The sequence below is a fragment of the Crotalus tigris genome, unplaced genomic scaffold (genome assembly GCF_016545835.1).
Source record: "Crotalus tigris isolate CLP2741 ecotype Arizona unplaced genomic scaffold, ASM1654583v1 scf7180000024513.1755786, whole genome shotgun sequence".
In the NCBI taxonomy this organism is placed as follows: Eukaryota; Metazoa; Chordata; class Lepidosauria; order Squamata; family Viperidae; genus Crotalus; species Crotalus tigris.
This window is the reverse complement of record NW_024100685.1, coordinates 630,495-649,928: the sequence shown is the minus strand read 5'-3', so window position 1 is coordinate 649,928 and position 19,434 is coordinate 630,495. Positions and strand designations below refer to the sequence as shown.

General features: G+C 47.3%; 1 protein-coding gene across 11 annotated transcripts in view; it reads right to left on the bottom strand.

Moving 5' to 3' along the window:
- The window catches only part of DYSF (dysferlin), a 155,047-nt gene that overhangs the window by 34,169 nt on the left and 101,444 nt on the right, over positions 1-19,434 (bottom strand). For 8 of the 11 annotated variants that reach the window (XR_005555553.1, XM_039333809.1, XM_039333812.1 and 5 more), the window contains one exon: positions 10,107-10,169. The exons of the other annotated variants lie outside the window; for them this stretch is intronic. Coding sequence is in view for 7 of the 8 variants with exons in the window: in XM_039333809.1 (XP_039189743.1) it covers positions 10,107-10,169 (63 nt within the window). In the remaining variant the exon portion in view is untranslated. The remainder of the gene's footprint in view (positions 1-10,106; positions 10,170-19,434) is intronic. 11 annotated transcript variants of the gene reach the window in all.

The window sequence follows — 19,434 nt, the reverse complement described above, 5'->3', positions numbered from 1 at the left end:
TCCAACCTGACTCCTTTCTAGCACTGATGATGTTACCTAGTTGGGCTCAAAGAGCACGGAGGACCCCTCAGACTCGGAAGAAGTTGGCAACGAGCAAGCTGGCCCGGAGACCAACTCAGCAGCAAGCAAGGCTTTCTTGGAGACTGCAGTTTGGTTTTTCGTTTTTTAAGCCTTTTTTTTTTTTTTTTTAGCTAACTCTTCTGAACATTGATTGAAACCACAACGGGGCAATTTGTATCTCGTGAAACATTCCTCCGCAAATAAATAACTCATTTTACCATTCCACCAAATTCCACCGGGCTAAGCTCATCAAGAAGCCATTATTCGGGGTTTATAGAGTTTGACTCCAGGCCAGCCCTGCAAAATTCCTGCTAGTCACCTTCTCGGGTGGGGGGGGGGGCACCGAACCCAACCCTCCCCCTTGCCCACCCCACATTTCTTCCCAGAAAAAATGACATGCATTTCCTCTTCTTTTCCCCCCTTCTTCTTCTTCTTCCCAGGTCTCCATTTTTCACCCAGAACTCTCCGACCGAAACGGGCTTTATTCTGACATTCCGCAGGTGCCAAATGACCAAGAAAGCTTTCTGTCATTTGAGGATTTACCTTGGGTATCTGTGACGGCCCCAAGACAAAGTTTTGGAAGGGGGTTACCGAGAGGAAGGAGAAAAAAAAGTGTTTTTCTAAAAAAAATAAAAAAAATTAAAGCGAAATGCCAGGAAAAGCAGCTGGAATGTTAAGTGGAAAGGATGCTAATCTGTCTCCCTTGGAATGGAAAAGCCACACAAAGGACGGGCTGCTCACAACCGGGGAACGCGCTCCCCGGATCCAGCCAGGCTACGAAGTCGCCGATCAGCATTTGTTTGGCAACCCGGGTTTAGCCCAAGGTGCTGCCCAGCGACGGCCTTGGCGACGCAGAGGGAGTCCCAAGTTTTATGCTGCTCAGTCTGACCGTGGTTCAAGCCAGTTTAGGGCCATTTTATGACCGCTCTTGCCGCCGTAGTTAAGGGCATCGCCGAAGTTGCAAAGTTGTAAAGTGAGTCTGGCTTGCCCATGGACTTTGCTGGTCAAGGTCACCAAAGGGGGATCACGTGACCTCAGGACTCTGTGGCCGTCGTAACTGTGAGCCGGTTGCCAAATGTCCAAATTTTGATCGGGTGCTGCTGCAATGGTTGTGTGAAAAGTGATCTTATGTCATTTTTTTCATGACCCAACTAGGTAATATTATCAGAGCTAGAAGGGGGGGGGAGGAGGAGGAGGAGGACGACGATGACAACGACTGTGGGGTCCTTGGTGCTCTCTGAGTTTAGCTGTTTTCTTGCCCAACTAGGTAACATCATCAGTGCTAGAAAGGAGTCAGGTTTGAGGAGGAGGAGGAGGAGGAGGAGGAGGAGGAGGAGGAGGAGGAGGAGGAGGAGGAGGAGGAGGAGGACTGTGGGGCCCCTTAGTGCTGTCTGAGCTTGGGGGTTTTCTTGTAGACATTTCATGACCCAACTAGGTAACATCATCAGTGCTAGAAAGTAGGCTTGCAGCAGGAGGAAGGAGGAGGAGGAAAAAGAAGAAGAAGAAGAAGAAGAAGAAGAAGAAAGAAGAAAGAAGAAGAAGAAGAAGAAGAAGAAGAGGAGGAGGAGGAAGGAGGGGAGGAGGAGGAGGAGGAGGAGGAGGAGGAGGAGGAGGAAGAGGAAGAAGAAGAAGAAGAAGAAGAAGAAGAAGAAGAAGAAGAAGAAGAAGAAGAGAGAAGAAGAAGAGGAAGAAGAAGAAGAAGAAGAAGAAGATGGGTTCCTTGATGCTCTCTGAGCTGGGGGGGTTTCCTTGCAGACGTTTCATGACCCAACTAGGTAACATCATCAGTGCTAGAAAGTAGGTTTGCAGGCAGGAGGAGGAGGAGGAGGAGGAGGAGGAGGAGGAGGAGGAGGAGGAGGAGGAGGAGGAAAAAGAAGAAGAAGAAGAGGAAGAAGAAGAATATGGGCTCCTTGATGCTCTCTTCGGGTGCTTTCCTTGCAGACGTTTCATGACCGAACTAGGTAACATCATCCGTGCTAGAAAGTAGGTTTGCAGGGAGGAGGAGGAGGAGGAGGAGGAGGAGGAGGAGGAGGAGGAGGAGGAGGAGGAGGAGGACTGTGGGGTGCTTGGTGCTCAGTTGGTTTTCTTGCCCAACTAAATGAACGGTTGTAAGTCAAGGAAGGCCTGAAGTGGCTTACAGTTCCCATCATCTCCCCGCTGAAAACGGCAAGATGGCCAGCACAACCAGGAGATCAAAGCTCCACCCATTTTGTGTGGGTCATACTGCTATTGCTGCCCAGTTGGACTTTTCTGAGCACATTGTGAGGACGGGCTGGAAATTCACCTTTGCAAGGCAAAGAACAGCCTTTCCATCCCATCCTTCCATTCTGGAATAACAGAATAACAGTGTTGGAACGGACCTTGGAGGCCCATCCCCCTGCTTAACCAGGAGACCTTAAACTATTCTGGACAAAAGGCTGTCCAATGTCTTCTTAAAAACTTCCAGTAATGGAGCCACCCCACAACTTCTGGAGGCAAGGAGTTCCACTGGTTAATTGTTGCTCGCTGTTAGGAAAGCTCTCCTTAGTTCTAGGCTGGTTCTCTCCCTGGTTGGTTTCCATCCGTTGCTTCATCTCCTGCCTTCTGGGTGCTTGGGAGAATAGGGGGTCCCCCTCTTCTTTGGGGCAGCCCTCCGAGCATCGGAAGACTGCTATCATGTCAGCCCAGACTGTCTTTTCGTCCAACGTTTGTTTTTAGATGGAGCTTCCTCCACCCCTCTCCCCACTGCACTGGCGTGGCTTCTCGTGGGCTTCCTTCTTGGAGATCAACCGTGTCACACGCAGAAAGGCCAAGCCAACATCTTCAGAAAGTGGCCGGACCATTTGCCAGAACAAGGCAATCCAACTGGGTGGAGGGACACAGAGACCACCCCACCCCACCCATCAACTGTGATGCCCGATTGGATGGAAGCTGAGGACTCCCACAGACGCCTCTGACCAACGGTTCAACCACCAGCTGCTTTTTGAAGATGCTGGCTTGGTGTCTTTGGGTGTGACCTGATGGTCCCTCAAGAGAGCCAACTTGACAGAGGGACATCCAGACCACCCCGCTCCATAAATCCACCATAAAACCTAGACTGGATGGAAGCTGAGATCCCCCCTACTACGAAGAGGGGGAAGATTTGGAGCTCAAAGGGAAGAGGGTTAATAGTTCACAGCAACTGTGCCATGGGCAGCTCCAGGGAGAGATTCAGGAATTACGGTTAGACTAGAAAAACTCAGCCACGCTTGTCAAGGTTGAGGAAACAACGGGTCAGGTGGAGGACGGGGGTCAAAGAGAGGACGTCTTTGGAAGCTGCACACGTTTTTTCCTGGGGACAGATCAAGGTAGGCCATCCTATCATCAGGAATCCAACCCAACTGTGAGGACACCTCCTTGCCTCCCAGATTGGTCTACGTTGGGTGGTCAAGATGTCTGTAGCAGAATAGCAAGAGTTGGAAGGGACCTTGGAGGTCTTCTAGTCCAGGCTAGTGGGAGGAAGAGCCAAGAACCAGCCCTGATGCCTTTCAGCTCTTGGAGAAACATCTCGGTGGACGTGGCCCTCGTAAAACATCATCCCGTTCGGCTGAGGCCTTCAGTGACAAGAGAAACCAAGATTGGCAGGTTCAGGAGCCTGGCCTTGGCAGCTCAACCCCACACAGGGAGCCCCCGGTGTGGTTACATCCATGGGAGGCAACCGCAGGAATGTGAAGCTGCCCTACGGTTCTCAACTCTGGGTATCAACTATCCGGCTTCAGCTGGAGACACTCAATCCTGGTGGCTCTTCCAGGGAACAGTAACTGGAGAGGCTCTAAAATATCCCCTCGGATGGGAGACTAGCAAGCACAGCAAATAACCAATTACTCCAAATAGTTTACAGATTTCGGCTTGCATGGGTTCGGGCTCAGGTTTCTCGCGCTAACTCGTTGCTTAATGGCTTATTTGTCTTAGAGACAGCAGAAGGCCTGTCAGGACCCGCCGGGGCAAAAAAACGCTGGAATCTTCCAGGCAGACAAACCCTCCTCCTCCTCCTCCTCCAGCTTCTTCCAAGAGACAGAGGAGGATGGTTCCTTCTGTCTTCCCATTCCTTTCCAGTTCACTGAGAAAAGTATTCAACTTGATAGAATTGGGGGCGGGGGGGGGGGTGTGTGTGCTTTGAAGAGAGCTTCTGGGATCAAAACAAACCAGGCTTAAGAAGCCAGCCCCAACTGGATGAAACTACGCTGGCTTTGCAAATCGTGGTTTACAAATGTTAGTCGTTGCATTCACACACCATGTGCCAGGCCAAAACCCAACCGATCCACTCATCCTTAAGGTTGGTAGGAAGCCTTACCAGCAAATCCCAGCTATGAATTTAACTGGGACATCCCATCACCACTGGAACCCCCCCCCATAACACCTCTGAAACATCCCATAACATCACTGGGACACCTCATAAAACATACAGGATGAGAAGAAATCCCACTCCCTTCTAGCAGTGATGACGTTCCTTAGTTGGGTCATGAAACATCTGCAAGGAAACCACCCAGCTCAGAGAGCACCAAGGACCCCACAGTCCTCTTCCAACTCTTCCTCCTCCTCCCCTTCCTCCTCCTCTTCACCACTCCCTTCTAGCACTGATGACATTACCCAGTTGGGTCATGAAATGTCTGCAAGGAAACCACCCAGCTCAGAGAGCACCAAGGACCCCACAGTCCTCCTCCAACAACTCCTACTCCTCTTCCTCCTTCTCCTCCTCCCCCCTTCTACCTCTGATAATATTACCTAGTTGGGTCATGAAACATCTGCAAGGAAACCACCCAGCTCAGAGAGCACCAAGGACCCCACAGTTCTCCTCCTCCTCCTCCTCCTCCTCTTCCTCCCTTCTAGCACTGATGATGTTACCTAGTTGGGTAATGAAATGTCTGCAAGGAAACAACCAAGCTCAGAGAGCACCAAGGACCCCACAGTCCTCCTCCTCTTCCTCCCTCTTCTTCCCCCTTCTCGTCCTGCCCCCCACTCGTTTTCAAGGGAAAAAACCAAGAAAGTTCAGTTGACTTCTGGAAACGCAGCTTTGGGACATCTCTGACAGGTGTCCATACCTCCCAGGCATCTCAATTAAAGACACCTTAACCCCCAGGGGTCTTCCAACTTGGCCTTTGATGACTTGTGGACTTCAACTCCCAGAATTCCTCAGCCAGGCACGCTGGCTGGGGAATTCTGGGAGTTGAAGTCCACTCCTCCTAAAGTCTATCTCAGGGGCACGCTGGCTGGGGAATTCTGGGAGTTGAAGTCCACTCCTCCTAAAGTCTATCTCAGGGGTCTTCCAACTTGGCCCTTTGATGACTCGTGGACTTCAACTCCCAGAATTCTTCAGCCAGGCACGCTGGCTGAGGAATTCTGGGAGTTGAAGTCCATTCCTCTTAAAGTCTATCTCAGGGGTCTTCCAACGTGGCCCTTTGATGACTCGTGGACTTCAACTCCCAGAATTCCTCAGCCAGGCAAGCTGGCTGAGGAATTCTGGGAGTTCAAGTCCACAAGTCTTAAAGTGCCCAAGTGGGAACACCCCCCTGACTTCGGACTATGTCGCATGATCAGAATTCAGACACTTGGCCATTAATTCCTATTTATGACAGTCGCAGTGCCCAGGGATCATGACCTTCTGGCAAGCCAGATTCACTTAACAAACACGTTACTAACTTAAGAACTGCAGTGATCCACTTAACAACCGCAGCAAGAAAGGTGGTAAAATGGGGGGGCAAACCTCACTTAACAACTGTCTCGGTTAACAACGGAAACTTTGAGCTCCATAGTGGTCATAAGCCGGTGGGCTATTTGTACACAATAAGCGCTGGGTTACGATCCTTTTGTATGAGGCCCCCAAAGGCTGAGTTCCATGGAGCAAGGCGCTCAGAGGCTGTTAGTCAGCCTAGAATGCTAGGGCTGGAAGAGGCATTGGAGGTCATCTAGTCCAACCCCCTTCCAAGGCAAGAGACCTCATACTATCCCAGACAAATGGCTGTCCAATCTCTTCTTGGTTCTATCATTTCTTCAAATAACATTTTTATAATAAATTGCTGTTAATCCATCAGTACCTGGAGCCTTACCAACCTTTAATTGCTCAATTGCCCCAATAATCTCATCCGAAGTAATTAAACCAATAATCTCATCTCGTTGATCAGTAGTAGGTCTAGGAAAATGTGCTTCCTGTAAATACTTTTCTATATCTAAAACTTGTATATTTTCACTAGCATATAACTTAGAATAAAAATCTAAAAAACTCCTTTTAATCAAATTTTGTTAATATACTTCTTTACCTTTATAATTTATTTTTTCTGTCCAATCTCTTCTTGAAAACCTCCAGCAATGGAGCATCCACAATTCTGGTGTATGGGGGGGGGAACCAGGGCATGTTTCTTTGCAAATCATGGGGTCCACATCCAGATTGCACCCCAAGTCCTTGAGGCCATGTGCCCCAATCCCAGGCTTCAGTTGTGAGCCACCAACCCAATCCTAAATATTTAACAAAGTATTAGTACTGCTTTATCAAAGCCCAGTGAGGCCACACCTGGAATACTGCAGCCAATTTCGGTCACCGTATCACAAAAAAGATATTGAGAGTCTGGGAAAACATCCGGAGAAGAGCAACTAAGATGATCCAAGGCCTGGAGACTAAAACAGAAAAAGAATGGCTGCAGGAGTTGGGTTTGGCTAGTCTAAAGAAAAGAAGAAACAGGGGGGACATGATAGCAGCGCTCCAGTGTTTGAGGGGCTGCCACAAAGAAGAGGGGCTCAAATTATTCTCCAAAGCACCAGAGGGAAGGACGAGAAACAATGGTTGGAAATTGACTAAAGAGAGAAGCAATCTGGCATTAAGGAGAAATTTCCTGACAGTGAGTGAGGACAATGAACCAGTGGAACAGCTTGCCTCCAGAAATCGTGGGCGCTCCGTCACTGGAGATTTTTAAGAAGAGGCTGGGCAGTCACTTGTCTGAGATTTATTTATTTTATTTATTTATTTATGAGACTTATATACCGCTTTAAGTACAAGCACTCTCTAAGCGGTGTACACCAGTAACCAATGTATAGATATATATATTTACATTGCCCCCAACAATCTGGGTCCTCATTTTTCCTACCTCGGAAGGATGGAAGGCTGAGTCAACCTTGAGCCGGTGAGATTTGAACCGCTGACCTGCTGAACACAGTCAGCTAAAGTGGCCTGCAGTACTGCACTCTTAACTGCTGCGCCACCTCAGCTCATGGTATAGGTATGGTATAGGTTCTCCTGCTTCAGCAGCAGGCTGGACTAGAAGACCTCCAAGGTCCCTTCCAGCTCTATTCTATTCTAATCGAAATTTTCCCCGTGGCAGCTGTCGGCCTCCCACGGCCACCCGCAGCCAGCAACTCTGCTTTCTGTGTGCAAACACCCAACATTGTTGGTTCCAAGCTAAGCATCCGTTCCAGACCCTCCTCCGCCCCTCCCAGATAGATGTCAACACCTCTTCCAGGGTTTATTGCGTTTAATGACATTTGTGCCAGGGTTCCCCCCACAGGACACACGAAGGAGCTCACTGCTCACTGTGGAGCCTTTTGCTCCTTTCTTCTAAATTAATGACCTGCACGTTTGCTGCTGGGAGTTGGCAGCTATTTAATCTGGCTAAATGGAGCCACATTTCCCGGGATAAAAGGCAAGAAGGAAGTAGCTGAGCAAGCTGTCAACGTCTAAGGGTGGCTGCGGTCTCCAACCGAGGCTCAAAGCAGGTGAGATCATAATCAGAATAGAGCTGGACGGGACCTTGGAGGTCTTCTAGTCCAGCCCCCTGCTCAAGCAGGAGACTACTATAGAATAGAATAGAATATAGAATAGAATAGAATAGAATAGAATAGAATAGAATAGAATAGAATATAGGAATAGAATAGAATAGAATAGAATAGAATAGAATATATGAAATGGAATGGAAAAATAGAATAGAATAGAATAGAATAGAATAGAATAGAATAGAATAGAATAGAATAGAATAGAATAGATGAAATGGAACGGAAGAATAGAATAGAATAGAATAGAATAGAATAGAATAGAATAGAATAGAATAGAATAGGAATAAGGAATAGAATAGAATAGAAATAGAATAGAATATATGAAATGGAATGGAAAAATAGAATAGAATAGAATAGAATAGAATAGAATAGAATAGAATAGAATAGAATAGAATAGAATAGAATAGGAATAAGGAATAGAATAGAATAGAAATAGAATAGAATATATGAAATGGAATGGAAGACTAGAATAGAAATAGAAATAGGAATAGTATAGAATAGAATAGAATAGAATAGAATAGAATAGAATAGAATAGAATAGAATAGAATAGAATAGAATAGATGAAATGGAATGGAAGAATAAAATAGAACAGAACAGAACAGAATAGAATAGGAATAAGGAATAGAATAGAAATAGAATAGAATATATGAAATGGAATGGAATGGAAGACTAGAATAGAAATAGAAATAGAAATAGAATAGAATAGAATAGAATAGAATAGAATAGAATAGAACAGAATAGAATAGAATATATGAAATGGAATGGAAGAATAGAATAGAAATAGAATAGAATAGAGGTCTTCTAGTCCAGCCCCCTGCTCAAGACCCTCTACCATCTCAGACAGGTGGATGTCTATTCTCCAAAGCGCCTGAAGGCAGGATAAGAAACAATGGATGGAAACTCATCAAGGAGAGAAGCAACCTGGAACTAAGGAGAAACTCCCTGACATGCTCACCCCAGTCTGCCCTCCTGCACATACAATACACCCCCAAATTTCTGTGGCTAAGTGTGACATTTGTTAAGTGAATTTTGACCCGTTTTGTAACATTTCGGGCCACATTTGTTAAGTGTCTTACTGCAGCAGTTAATAACACCGTTGCGAAGTGAAGCTGGCTTCCCCCGGGGACTTTGGTCACCAAAGGGGATCACGGGGATGCTGCAACCGTCATAAATATGAGCCAGTTGCCGAATTTGGATCACGTGACCTTTGGGGAGGCTGTGAGGGTGCTGTCAAAAACTATCCTAAGTAACTTTTTTGGGAGCTGTTGTAACTTTGAACAGTCATTAAAATCAGGGGTCTTCCAACTTGGCCCTTTGATGACTTATGGACTTCAACTCCCAGAATTCCTCAGCCAGGCACGCGTGCCTGGCTGAGGAATTCTGGGAGTTGAAGTCCACGAGTCATCAAAGGGCCAAGTTGGAAGAGCCCTACATTAAATAAACTGTTGTTAGCCTGGGTCCATCCAAATAAGTTGTCCCTTCTGGAAGACACCAGTTCTGCAATCCAGTTGCAGATGTTCTGCAGATGTTGATCAAGATCCTGGGACGAGACATACGCAGAAACCAGGGCTGGGCCTTCCCAAACAACCTTCATTGTTGGCTCTGGATGTCAAGGACAAGGACACAGATTGTTGGAAACACTTGAACTGGGACACCCAGCGCTGCCTTTCTTTCTGCCTTTCCTCTTTTTCCATCAAAGCTGGGAGAGATTGAATAGATGCAACTATACATTTGGGCTTTCTGGTCTTTCTGCATGGTTTCAGTCAGCTTTACCCACTTGTAATTCATAAGTGACTTTTTTTAAAAATAAAATAAAATAAAATAAAATTTTCTGAGCTAGGACAGTGGTTCTCAACCTGTGGGTCGGGACCCCATTTGGGGTCGAACGACCATTTCACGGGGGTCGCGAAACAACGCAGTCCGCCATTTTCCCCCTTTTCCTTAGCTGTGCTACTCCCTTTTATTCTCTTGGCTTTTGAAAGCCAATCGAAGAGACTCTCTTGAATAGAGTCTAATTCTATTGGCTTTCAAAAGCCAATAGGAATTGTCCAGGCTGTCTCTGCCCTGCTGAGCCCGCCAAAAGTCCCATTCTGCAAACGGTGCTGCACCAGTTGAGTAGTCCTTGACTTAAGACCGGTTTAGTCCTTGACTTACGACCGGTTGGGGGTCGCGGCATTAAAAAGGTTGAGAACCAATGAGCTAGGAAGACAAAAGTCAAGCAAACCAATGGAGCGATTGGGTGAAATAGGAAGCCGTACATACATACATGGAGATGGGGCCGAGAGGGTTGCGTGTTAATTAAAGCCGAGCTGGTCATGCCATCCGCAAGCTACAAATTAAAATGTTTGATTAGTGAGGGAGTTAGACAAACGCAAGTCGAAAATACAATTGCAAAAGCAAAGCTTTCCGTACTAGAAACAAACACCATCTCATTTATTCTAACAGCGTAAAAGGAAACCCGCAGGCATTTCATTTATAGAGCAGAATAGAGCTGGAAGGGACCTTGGAGGTCTTCTAGTCCAGCCCCCTGCTCAAGCAGGAGAACCTATACCATCTCAGACAGGTGGATGTCTATTCTCCAAAGCGCCCTAAGGCAGGACAAGAAGCAACGGATGGAAACTCATCAAGGAGAGAAGCAACCTGGAACTAAGGAGAAACTTCCTGACAGTGAGGACAATTAACCAGTGGAACAGCCTGCCTCCAGAAGCGGTGAATGCTCCAACACTGGAAGTTTTTAAGAAGAGACTGGACAGCCATTTGTCTGAAATGGTATGGGGTTTCCTGCCTGAGCAGGGGGTTGGACTAGATGACCTCCAAGGTCCCTTCCAACTTTATTATCATTATGATTATTATTCATCATCACACAGTCAGCCAGATGTTCGGACTGGATTTGGCATTTTTGTCTACCTATCGAGTCCTTCCCAAGGACCTGGGAGAGGCAGATGTGGATGTTTGATGGTATTACAGATATCGTTGCAGGATGCAAGCCATCCTAGTAAGGCTGCCTTTTGCAGGGGGTTGGACTAGATGACCTCCAATGGAGAGCCCACGATTTCTGGTGGCAAGCTGTTCCACTGGAAAAAGTTCATATCCAGCTGCGTGAAGTCAAGGGCCCACGATTTTTTTAAAAAAATATTGCTATCTAACAAGGATGGCCAAAGATCTTCCTTTAACTTTCCATGGTGACAGGGAGAAAGACAGCCGGGACACCCCGTTTAATGCTACTTTGATGGGTCGGGACACCTTATGCTTTATAAAATGTTCCAACTTAATCGGATGCCAACCATGTGGGAAGCGGTGTCCGCCTCCCTTAAAGTTGCGAAGGTTGGAAAACCCTGATCCAATCTATTCTGTTTCTGATGCTGACCGGGGGGGGGGGGTCCTTAGTGCTCTCTGAGCTGGGTGGTTTTCTTGCAGATATTTCATCACCCAACTAGGGAACATCATCAGTGTGAGAAGGGAGTGGGGTTTGCAAGGAGGAGGAGGAGGAGGAGCAGGAGGAGGAGGAGCAGGAGCAGGAGGAGGACTGTGGGGTCCTTGGTGCTGTCTGAGCTGGGTGGTTTTCTTGCAGACATTTCATCACCCAACTAGGGAACATCATCAGTGTGAGAAGGGAGTGGGGTTTGTAGGGAGGAGGAGGAGGAGGAGGAGGAGGAGGAGCAGGAGGAGGAGCAGGAGGAGCAGGAGGAGGAGGAAGACTGTGGGGTCCTTGGTGCTGTCTGAGCTGGGCTGTTTTCCTGCAGACGTTTCATCACCCAGCTAGGTAATATCATCATTGTGAGAAGGGAGTGGGGTTTGCAGGGAGGAGGAGGAGGAGGAGGAGGAGGAGGAGGAGGAGGAGGAGGAGGAGGAGGAGGAGGAGGGGGAGGAGGAGGAAGACTGTGGGATCCTTGGTGCTGTCTGAGCTGGCCTGTTTTCCTGCAGACGTTTTATCACCCAGCTAGGTAACATCATCAGAGCTAGAAGGCTGTGGGGTTTGCTCTCTCTTTATATACTCGTGGCTTGCCTTGTCAGTATTGATGGGAATATTTTTGGTGGCTCCTTGATTAGGTTATTGTTTATTATTTCATTGTTCGTCTGAGTTGGTAGTTCCTTGGTGGGCTATTGTTCACTGTTCGATTGTTGGTCTAGTATTAACCATGGTTTTAATCTCTGCTTGTCTGGATGTTGAACCCCCAAGTCCATTCCCATCAATCTGACATAAATCACTGTACATAAACAGAGAGCAGACCCCGCTCACTTCTGCCACTGATGACGCTCCCTAGTCGGGTTATGAAATGTCTGCAAGGAAACCACCAGCTCAGAGAGCACCAGAGACTCCCCCCCTTCCTCCTCCTCCTCCTCCTCCTCCTCCTCCTCCTCCTCCTCCCCACCCCCCCTCCCTCCTAGCACTGATGATAGCAATAGCAGTAGCCCTTAGACTTATATACCGCTTCACAGTGCTTTACAGCCCTCTCTAAGCAGTTTGACAGAGTCAGCATATTTGCCCCCCAATAAGCTGGGTCCTCCTTTTACCGACTTTGGAAGGATGGAAGGCTGAGTCAACCTTGACTCAGTTACCTAGTTGGGTCATGAAATGTCTGCAAGAAAACCACCAAACTCAGAGAGCACCAAGGACCCCACAGTCCTCCTCCTCCTCTTTCCTTCCCCCCTCCCCCTCTTCTTCTTCTTCTTCTTCTTCTTCTTCTTCTTCTTCTTCTTCTTCTTCTTCTTCTTCTTCTTCTTCTTCTTCTTCTTCTTCTTCTTCTTCTTCTCCTTCTTCTTCTTCTTCTTCTCCTTCTTCTTCTCCTCCTTCTCTCTTCAAACCTCACTCCTTTGTAGCACTGATGATGTTCCCTAGTTGGGTCATGAAACGTCTGCAAGGAAAGCACCCAGCTCAGAGAGCACCAAGAACCCCATAGTCTTCCTCCTCCTCCTCCTCCTCCCCTTCCTCCTCGCAAACCCCATTCCCTTCTAGCACTGATGCTGTTACCTAGTTGGGTCATGAAACGTCTGCAAGAAAAGCACCCAGCTCAGAGACCACCAAGGACCCCATAGTCTTCTTCCTCCTCCTCCTCCTCCTCCTCCTCCTCCTCCTCCTCCCCTTCCTCCTCGCAAACCCCATTCCCTTCTAGCACTGATGCTGTTACCTAGTTGGGTCATGAAACGTCTGCAAGCAAACGACCCAGCTCAGAGGGAACCAAGGACCCCACAGTCCTCCTCCTCCTCCTCCTCTCTGCAAATACTCCCCTCTCTTCTAGCACTGATGATGTTCCCTAGTTGGGTCATGAAACGTCTGCAAGGAAACCCCCCAGCTCAGAGACCCCCAAGGACCCCGCCTTCTTTCTTCTGGGGTCTGGCCAAGGTTTTGCAGAAACATCTTCCGCAGGGCAGGCAGAACCCGGGTCCTGAGCACTGGAGAAGGAGCCATTCCTCAATGGGCTCCCAGGAGGCACCAACATCCGCCTCCCGTAACTGGGAAGAGAGAACAAGTCTCTCGATGGGAAGAGGGGAAGTTGGAGGAGTCTGGAGAGAAATGAGCCCAGCTTATGGTCTCCTGGCAGAGCGAGAATGCGCCTATCAACAAGAAGACGCATAGTTTTGGAAGCAGACCCTTGCAAGCGCCGATATCTAACCTCTTCTTTCCGTTCCGGGACAGGAACATCTTGGTACAGAAAGAAGAGATTAGGTATTCGAGGTCATCCTTTGGCCATGATTTTGGACACTGCCCGGGACAGGATTGGAACATCCTGTTCTGAGCAGCGTCCAAAATCGTGGCCAAAAGATCCAGTAACCGAGGACCTGGCCACGTTTCCTGGTATCGCGTGCCATGAAACCCCACCGCTCTAGATAGGATGCTCTCCAGGGCACTTTATATCGCATAGTTTGGCTGAACACAGGCACCTCCACTCAGAGAAGACGCCGATAAGCCAGGACCAGTTCTCCCTCAGATACCCCAAAGAAGCATTAGAGTCCCCAGGGTCTTGGTAAACTAGGGGGAGGGGGCTTCAGGTCAAGCAAAGGGTGTCTGCCTGTTGTCCAAACACACAGAGCAGAGAATGGTTCTACTAGGCCAGTGGTTCTCCACCTGTGGGTCGGGACCCCATTTGGGGTCGAACGACCATTTCACGGGTCGCCAAACAACGCAGTCCGCCATTTTTTCCCCCCTTTTCCTTAGCTGTGCTCCTCCCTTTTATTCTATTGGCTTTTGAAAGCCAATAGAAGAGACTCTCTTGAATAGAGTCTAATTCGATTGGCTTTCAAAAGCCAATAGGAATTGTCCAGGCTGTCTCTGCCCTGCTGAGCCCGCCAAAAGTCCCATTCTGCCAACGGGGCTGCACCAGTTGAGTAGTCCTCGACTTATGACCGGTTGAGTAGTCCTCGACTTACGACCAGTTGGGGGTCACGGCATTAAAAAGGTTGAGAACCACTGTACTAGGTGGTTATGGCAGAAAAGAGACAACTCCGAGTATTGGAATGAAGACATAACAGAATAAGAATACCACGGTTAGAAGAGAGCTTGGAGGTTGTCTAGTCCATCCCCCTGCTCAAGCAGAAGACCCTGTACTATTTCAGACATGTCTAATTTAAGGAAGAGAAGGACCAGGGGGGACAGGATGACAGCCTTCCAGTATCTCAGGGGCTGCCCCAAAGAAGAGGGAGTCAAGCTGTTCTCCAAAGCACCTGAAGGCAGGACGAGAAGCAACGGATGGAAACTGACCAAGGAGAGAAGCAACCTAGAACTAAGGAGAAACTTCCTGACTGTTAGAACAATTAACCAGTGGAACAACCTGCCTCCAGAAGCGGTGAATGCTCCAACACTGGAGGTTTTTAAAAAGAGAATGGACAGCCATTTGTCTGAAATGGTATAGGGTTTCCTGCCTGAGCAGGAGGTTGGACTAGATGACCTCCAAGGTCCCTTTCAACTTTACAATTATTATTATTATTATTATTACTATTACTATTATTATTATTATCATCATCATTATCATTATCATTATTATCATCATTATCATCATCATTAATAATGATGATAATAATGATAATAATGATAATAATAATAATAATTATTATTATTATTATTGACTGTCCAGTCTCTTCTTAAAAGCCTCCAGTGATGGAGCACCCACAAACTCTAGTGGCAAGCCATTCCACTGGTTAATTGTCCTCACTGTTAGGAAGTTTCTCCTTAGTTCCAGGTTGCTTCTCTCCTTGGTTAGTTTCCACTCGTTGCTTCTTGTCCTGCCCTTCTGGTGCTTTGGAGGACAGCTGGATCCCCTCTTCTCTATGGTATCCCCTCAAATATTGGAAGACTGCTATCTTGTGTCTCCCCCCCCCCAGTCCTTCTCTTCATTAAACTAGACCACGGGTAGGCAACCTTGGCTCTTTTATGACTCAACTCCCAGAATGCCTGAGCCAGCCATGCTGAAGGGAAAGGGAGAGGTTTCCAAGCTGAGCCATGCTGGCTCAGGAATTCTGGGAGTTGAAGTCCACGAGTCATAAAAGAGCCAAGGTTGCCTACCCCTGAACTAGACAGACCCAATTTCATCAACCGTTCCTCGTATGTTTTAGCCTCCAGTCCCCTGATCCTCTTTGTTGCTCTTCTCTGCACTCTTTCTAGAGTCTCAGCATCTTTTTCACATCGTGGTGACCAAAACTGGATGCAGGATTCCGAGTGTGGCCTTACCAGGACATTATAAAACAGTCCGTGGCCATCTCTGTTTGTGAAAAATCTCTGTCTCCCCCACAAATCTCTCTCTCTTTTAGACAAGAAATGAACGGGGGGGGGGGGAAATACTTCAGAAATATTCTGTATCTCCGACACAGCCGTCTCTTTTCTTACGCAAAAATATTTGGCAAGGATGTGTGTCTGAAAGCAATCCACAAGCGGCTGGGCCCGAGATACTCGACACATCCTCCACTGGCCATAAGAACAAGGAAGGGAAAGATCTCTGCCAAACATCTCCTTGGTCAAGGTGAGAATCTGGCTGAGCCTGTGAAATGGGGGGGGGGGCTGGTCCCTACACACCAAGGAGCCTTTCCAAGAAAGAGAGGAAGACATACAGAATCCAGTTCTGGTCACAATACAGAGAAGATGCTGAGATCCTGGAAAGTGTGCAGAGAAGAGCAACAAAGCTTAGGGGCCACACCTGGAATCCTGCATCCAGTTTTGGTCACCACGATGTAGAGAACATGCAGAGACTCTGGAAAGAGTGCAGAGAAGAGCCACAAAGAGGATCAGGGGACAGGAGGCTAAAACATATGAAGAACGGTTGCAGGAATTGGGTAGGTCTAGTTTGATGAAGAGAAGGACCAGCGGGGACAAGATAGCAGTCCTCCAGTATCTCAGGGGCTGCCCCAAAGAAGAGGGAGTCAAGCTATTCTCCAAAGATACCAGAAAGCAAGATAAGAAGCAACGGATGGAAACCAATCAAGGAGAGAAGCAACCTAGAATTAAGGAGGAATTTCCTGACGGTGAGAACAATTAACCAGTGGAACAACCGGCCTCCAGAAATTGTTCTGAAGTAGTTCTGGAGAATTTGTTCAGAAGAAGTTCTGAAGTTGCCTTCAGAACCTCCATCACTGGAAGTTTTTAAGAAGAAATTGGACAACCATTTGTCTGATATGGTATAGAGTCTCCTGCTTGGCCAGAGTTGGACTAGAAGATCTCCAAGGCCCCTTCCTGTTCTGTTTTGAATGGCTTTCCTCCAGTAGTTGTGGCTACTCCATCAGTGGAGGTTCTTAAGAAGAGACTGCACAGCCAGTTGTCCAGAATGGCTTAGGGTCTCCTGCTTGAGCAGGGGTTGGACTGGGAGACCTCCACGCTCCCTCCCAGCTCTGTTATTCTGATGCTTATCTCCTTCCATGCTGAATAGAATAGAATAGAATAGAATAGAACAGAACAGAACAGAATAGAATATAGAATAGAAATAAGGAAATAGAATAGAATAGAATAGAATAGAATAGAATAGAATAGAATAGAATAGAATAGAATAGAACAGAACAGAACAGAACAGAACAGAATAGAATAGAATAGAATAGATATTGGAATATAGAATAGAAATAAGGAAATAGAATAGAATAGAATAGAATAGAATAGAATAGAGTAGAGTAGAGTAGAGTAGAGTAGAGTAGAGTAGAATAGAATAGAATAGAATATAGAATAGAAATAAGGAAATAGAATAGAATAGAACAGAACAGAACAGAATAGAATAGAATAGAATAATATAGAATAGAATAGATATTGGAATATAGAATAGAAATAAGGAAATAGAATAGAATAGAATAGAATAGAATAGAATAGAATAGAATAGAATAGAATGGAATGGAATGGAATGGGATGGGATGGGATGGGATGGGATGGGATGGGATGGGATGGGATGGGATAGGATAGGACAGGATTATGGGATAGAATAGAATAGAATTATAGAACAGAACAGAACAGAACAGAATAGAATAGAATTAAGAATAGAACGGAACGGAACAGAACAGAACAGAATAGAATATGGGATGGGATGGGATGGGATCAGATTGGATGGGATGGGATAGGACAGGATTATGGGATAGAATAGAATTATAGAATAGAACAGAACAGAACGGAACAGAATAGAATAGAATTAAGAATAGAACGGAACAGAACAGAACGGAACAGAATGGAACAGAACAGAATAGAGCTGGAAGGGACCTTGGAGGTCTTCTAGTCCAGCCCCTTGCTCCAGCAGGAGGACCTACACCATCTCAGACTTGATGGCAGAAGGGGGCAGGGGGCCCCTGGATGAAACCCAGAGCTGCACCCTAAGGGTCCCAGGAAGTCAGGGAAACATCCCTGGTGATTCCTGGTCCACCATTAAACCAGGTTTCTCCAACCCCGACCCGTCTCTCCGGCAGACAGGCTGCCTGGAAATTCCGGGCGTAGCGACTGAGTTGCAACTCCTGCCGGCAAGGAGAGGCTGAACGGAGGTCACGGGAAACAGAGGAGGCAAAATGAAGGATGATCAACTGGGGACATCCTGTAACAGAAGCTCTTAGGATCTCCTGTGTGGAACCACGGAGTTGGACCGAGATCAGATTCAGCGCTGCCAAGACAAACAACTGGCCAGATTATCCAATTACAGCCTCCGGCTCATTCAATTATCCAATTATTATAATGATCAATTATTACGTTGACGGAACGATCCCGCCTCAAGAATGCGCACGAAGGGCTCCACTTCGGCTGGAGGGGAAGTATCCAGTGGACAGGAGTATTTATTTCCACATTTTTGTCCTTTTGGGGGGCGGGGGGGGGCATGGGGGGAGTTCAGCAGACCCATAGTAAGTTTGCAGATGACACGGAACTGGGGCGTGGGGGGGGGACCTACCTTTAGAAAGAAAGGAGAAATTCAAACAAACCAAGAAGGGCTGAAATAGAATCACACACAGCAGAATTACATAGAATCGCAGGGTCGGGGGGGGGGACCCTGGAGGTCTTCTAGTCCAACCCCTTAACCGAGGCGGGAGACCTCTGGAGAAACAGTTATCCGATCCTTCCTGGAAAACCTCCAACGACAGAGCACCCACAAACAAAATAAACAAATGCAGGTAAACCCTGAATTTACGTCGACGAGAGAGCCCAACATTTGCCAAGCGAGTTTTGCCCAATTTTAGGGGCTGCCCCGAAGAAGAGGCAGTCAAGCTCTTCTCCAAAGCGCCTGAAGAAGGCAGGGCAAGAAGCAACAGATGGAAACTCATCAAGGAGAGAAGCAACTTAGAAATAAGGAGGAATCTCCTGACAGTTGGAACAATTAACCAGTGGAACCGCCTGCCTCCAGATTTTACGACCTTTCTCCCTGCAGTCGTTAAGTGAATCACTGCAGGGGTTAAGTCAATCCCACGGTCGTTAACTGAAACTCGCTTCCCCGTTGATTTTACTGATCAGAAGGTTGCAAAAGGGGATTGTGTCTCTCTCTCACACACACACACACACACACACACACATACACACACACCAGGACACCGCAACCGTCCTAAACGCGAGTCATTTGCCGAGCGTCGGAATTTTGATCACGTGACCGTGGGCAAGCTGCAACGGTCACAAAGTGTGAAAAACCGTCGCAAGTCCCTTTTTTCCACTGCCGTTGTCCCTTTGAACGGTCACTAAATGACCTGTCGTAAGTCGGGGACTGCCCATAAAACAGAATGTAACTTCACACAGAGAAAGGTAAAACTTCTGCATGTTGGCAGGAAAAATGGGAAGCAAAAGTACAGGGGGGGAGGTGGAAGACTCTTACAACCGGTCCCTTAACGGCTGTTTGTAGCTACAATGGACCTACCTGGGAGTTACTTAGGATCTGGTTTTGAGTCCGTGGTCACACGACCAAACTTCAGGCGCCCAGCAACACAACTGCAGTTTTTAGCGACATTTTTTTCCCCTGAAAACCAGCACTCTCCATTTTCTGCAAAACTGCCCATAGCAAAGGATGGTTTCGCTTAATGACCGTCAAGTTTGCTTAACAACCAAGCTGGCTGGTTTACAATCGACTCGTTTGCTTAACGGCCACCACGGAAACGGTTGTGAAATCAGGCTGGTCCTGTTACTGACCCATTTTACAACCATAACGACTTATGACCGGGATGGG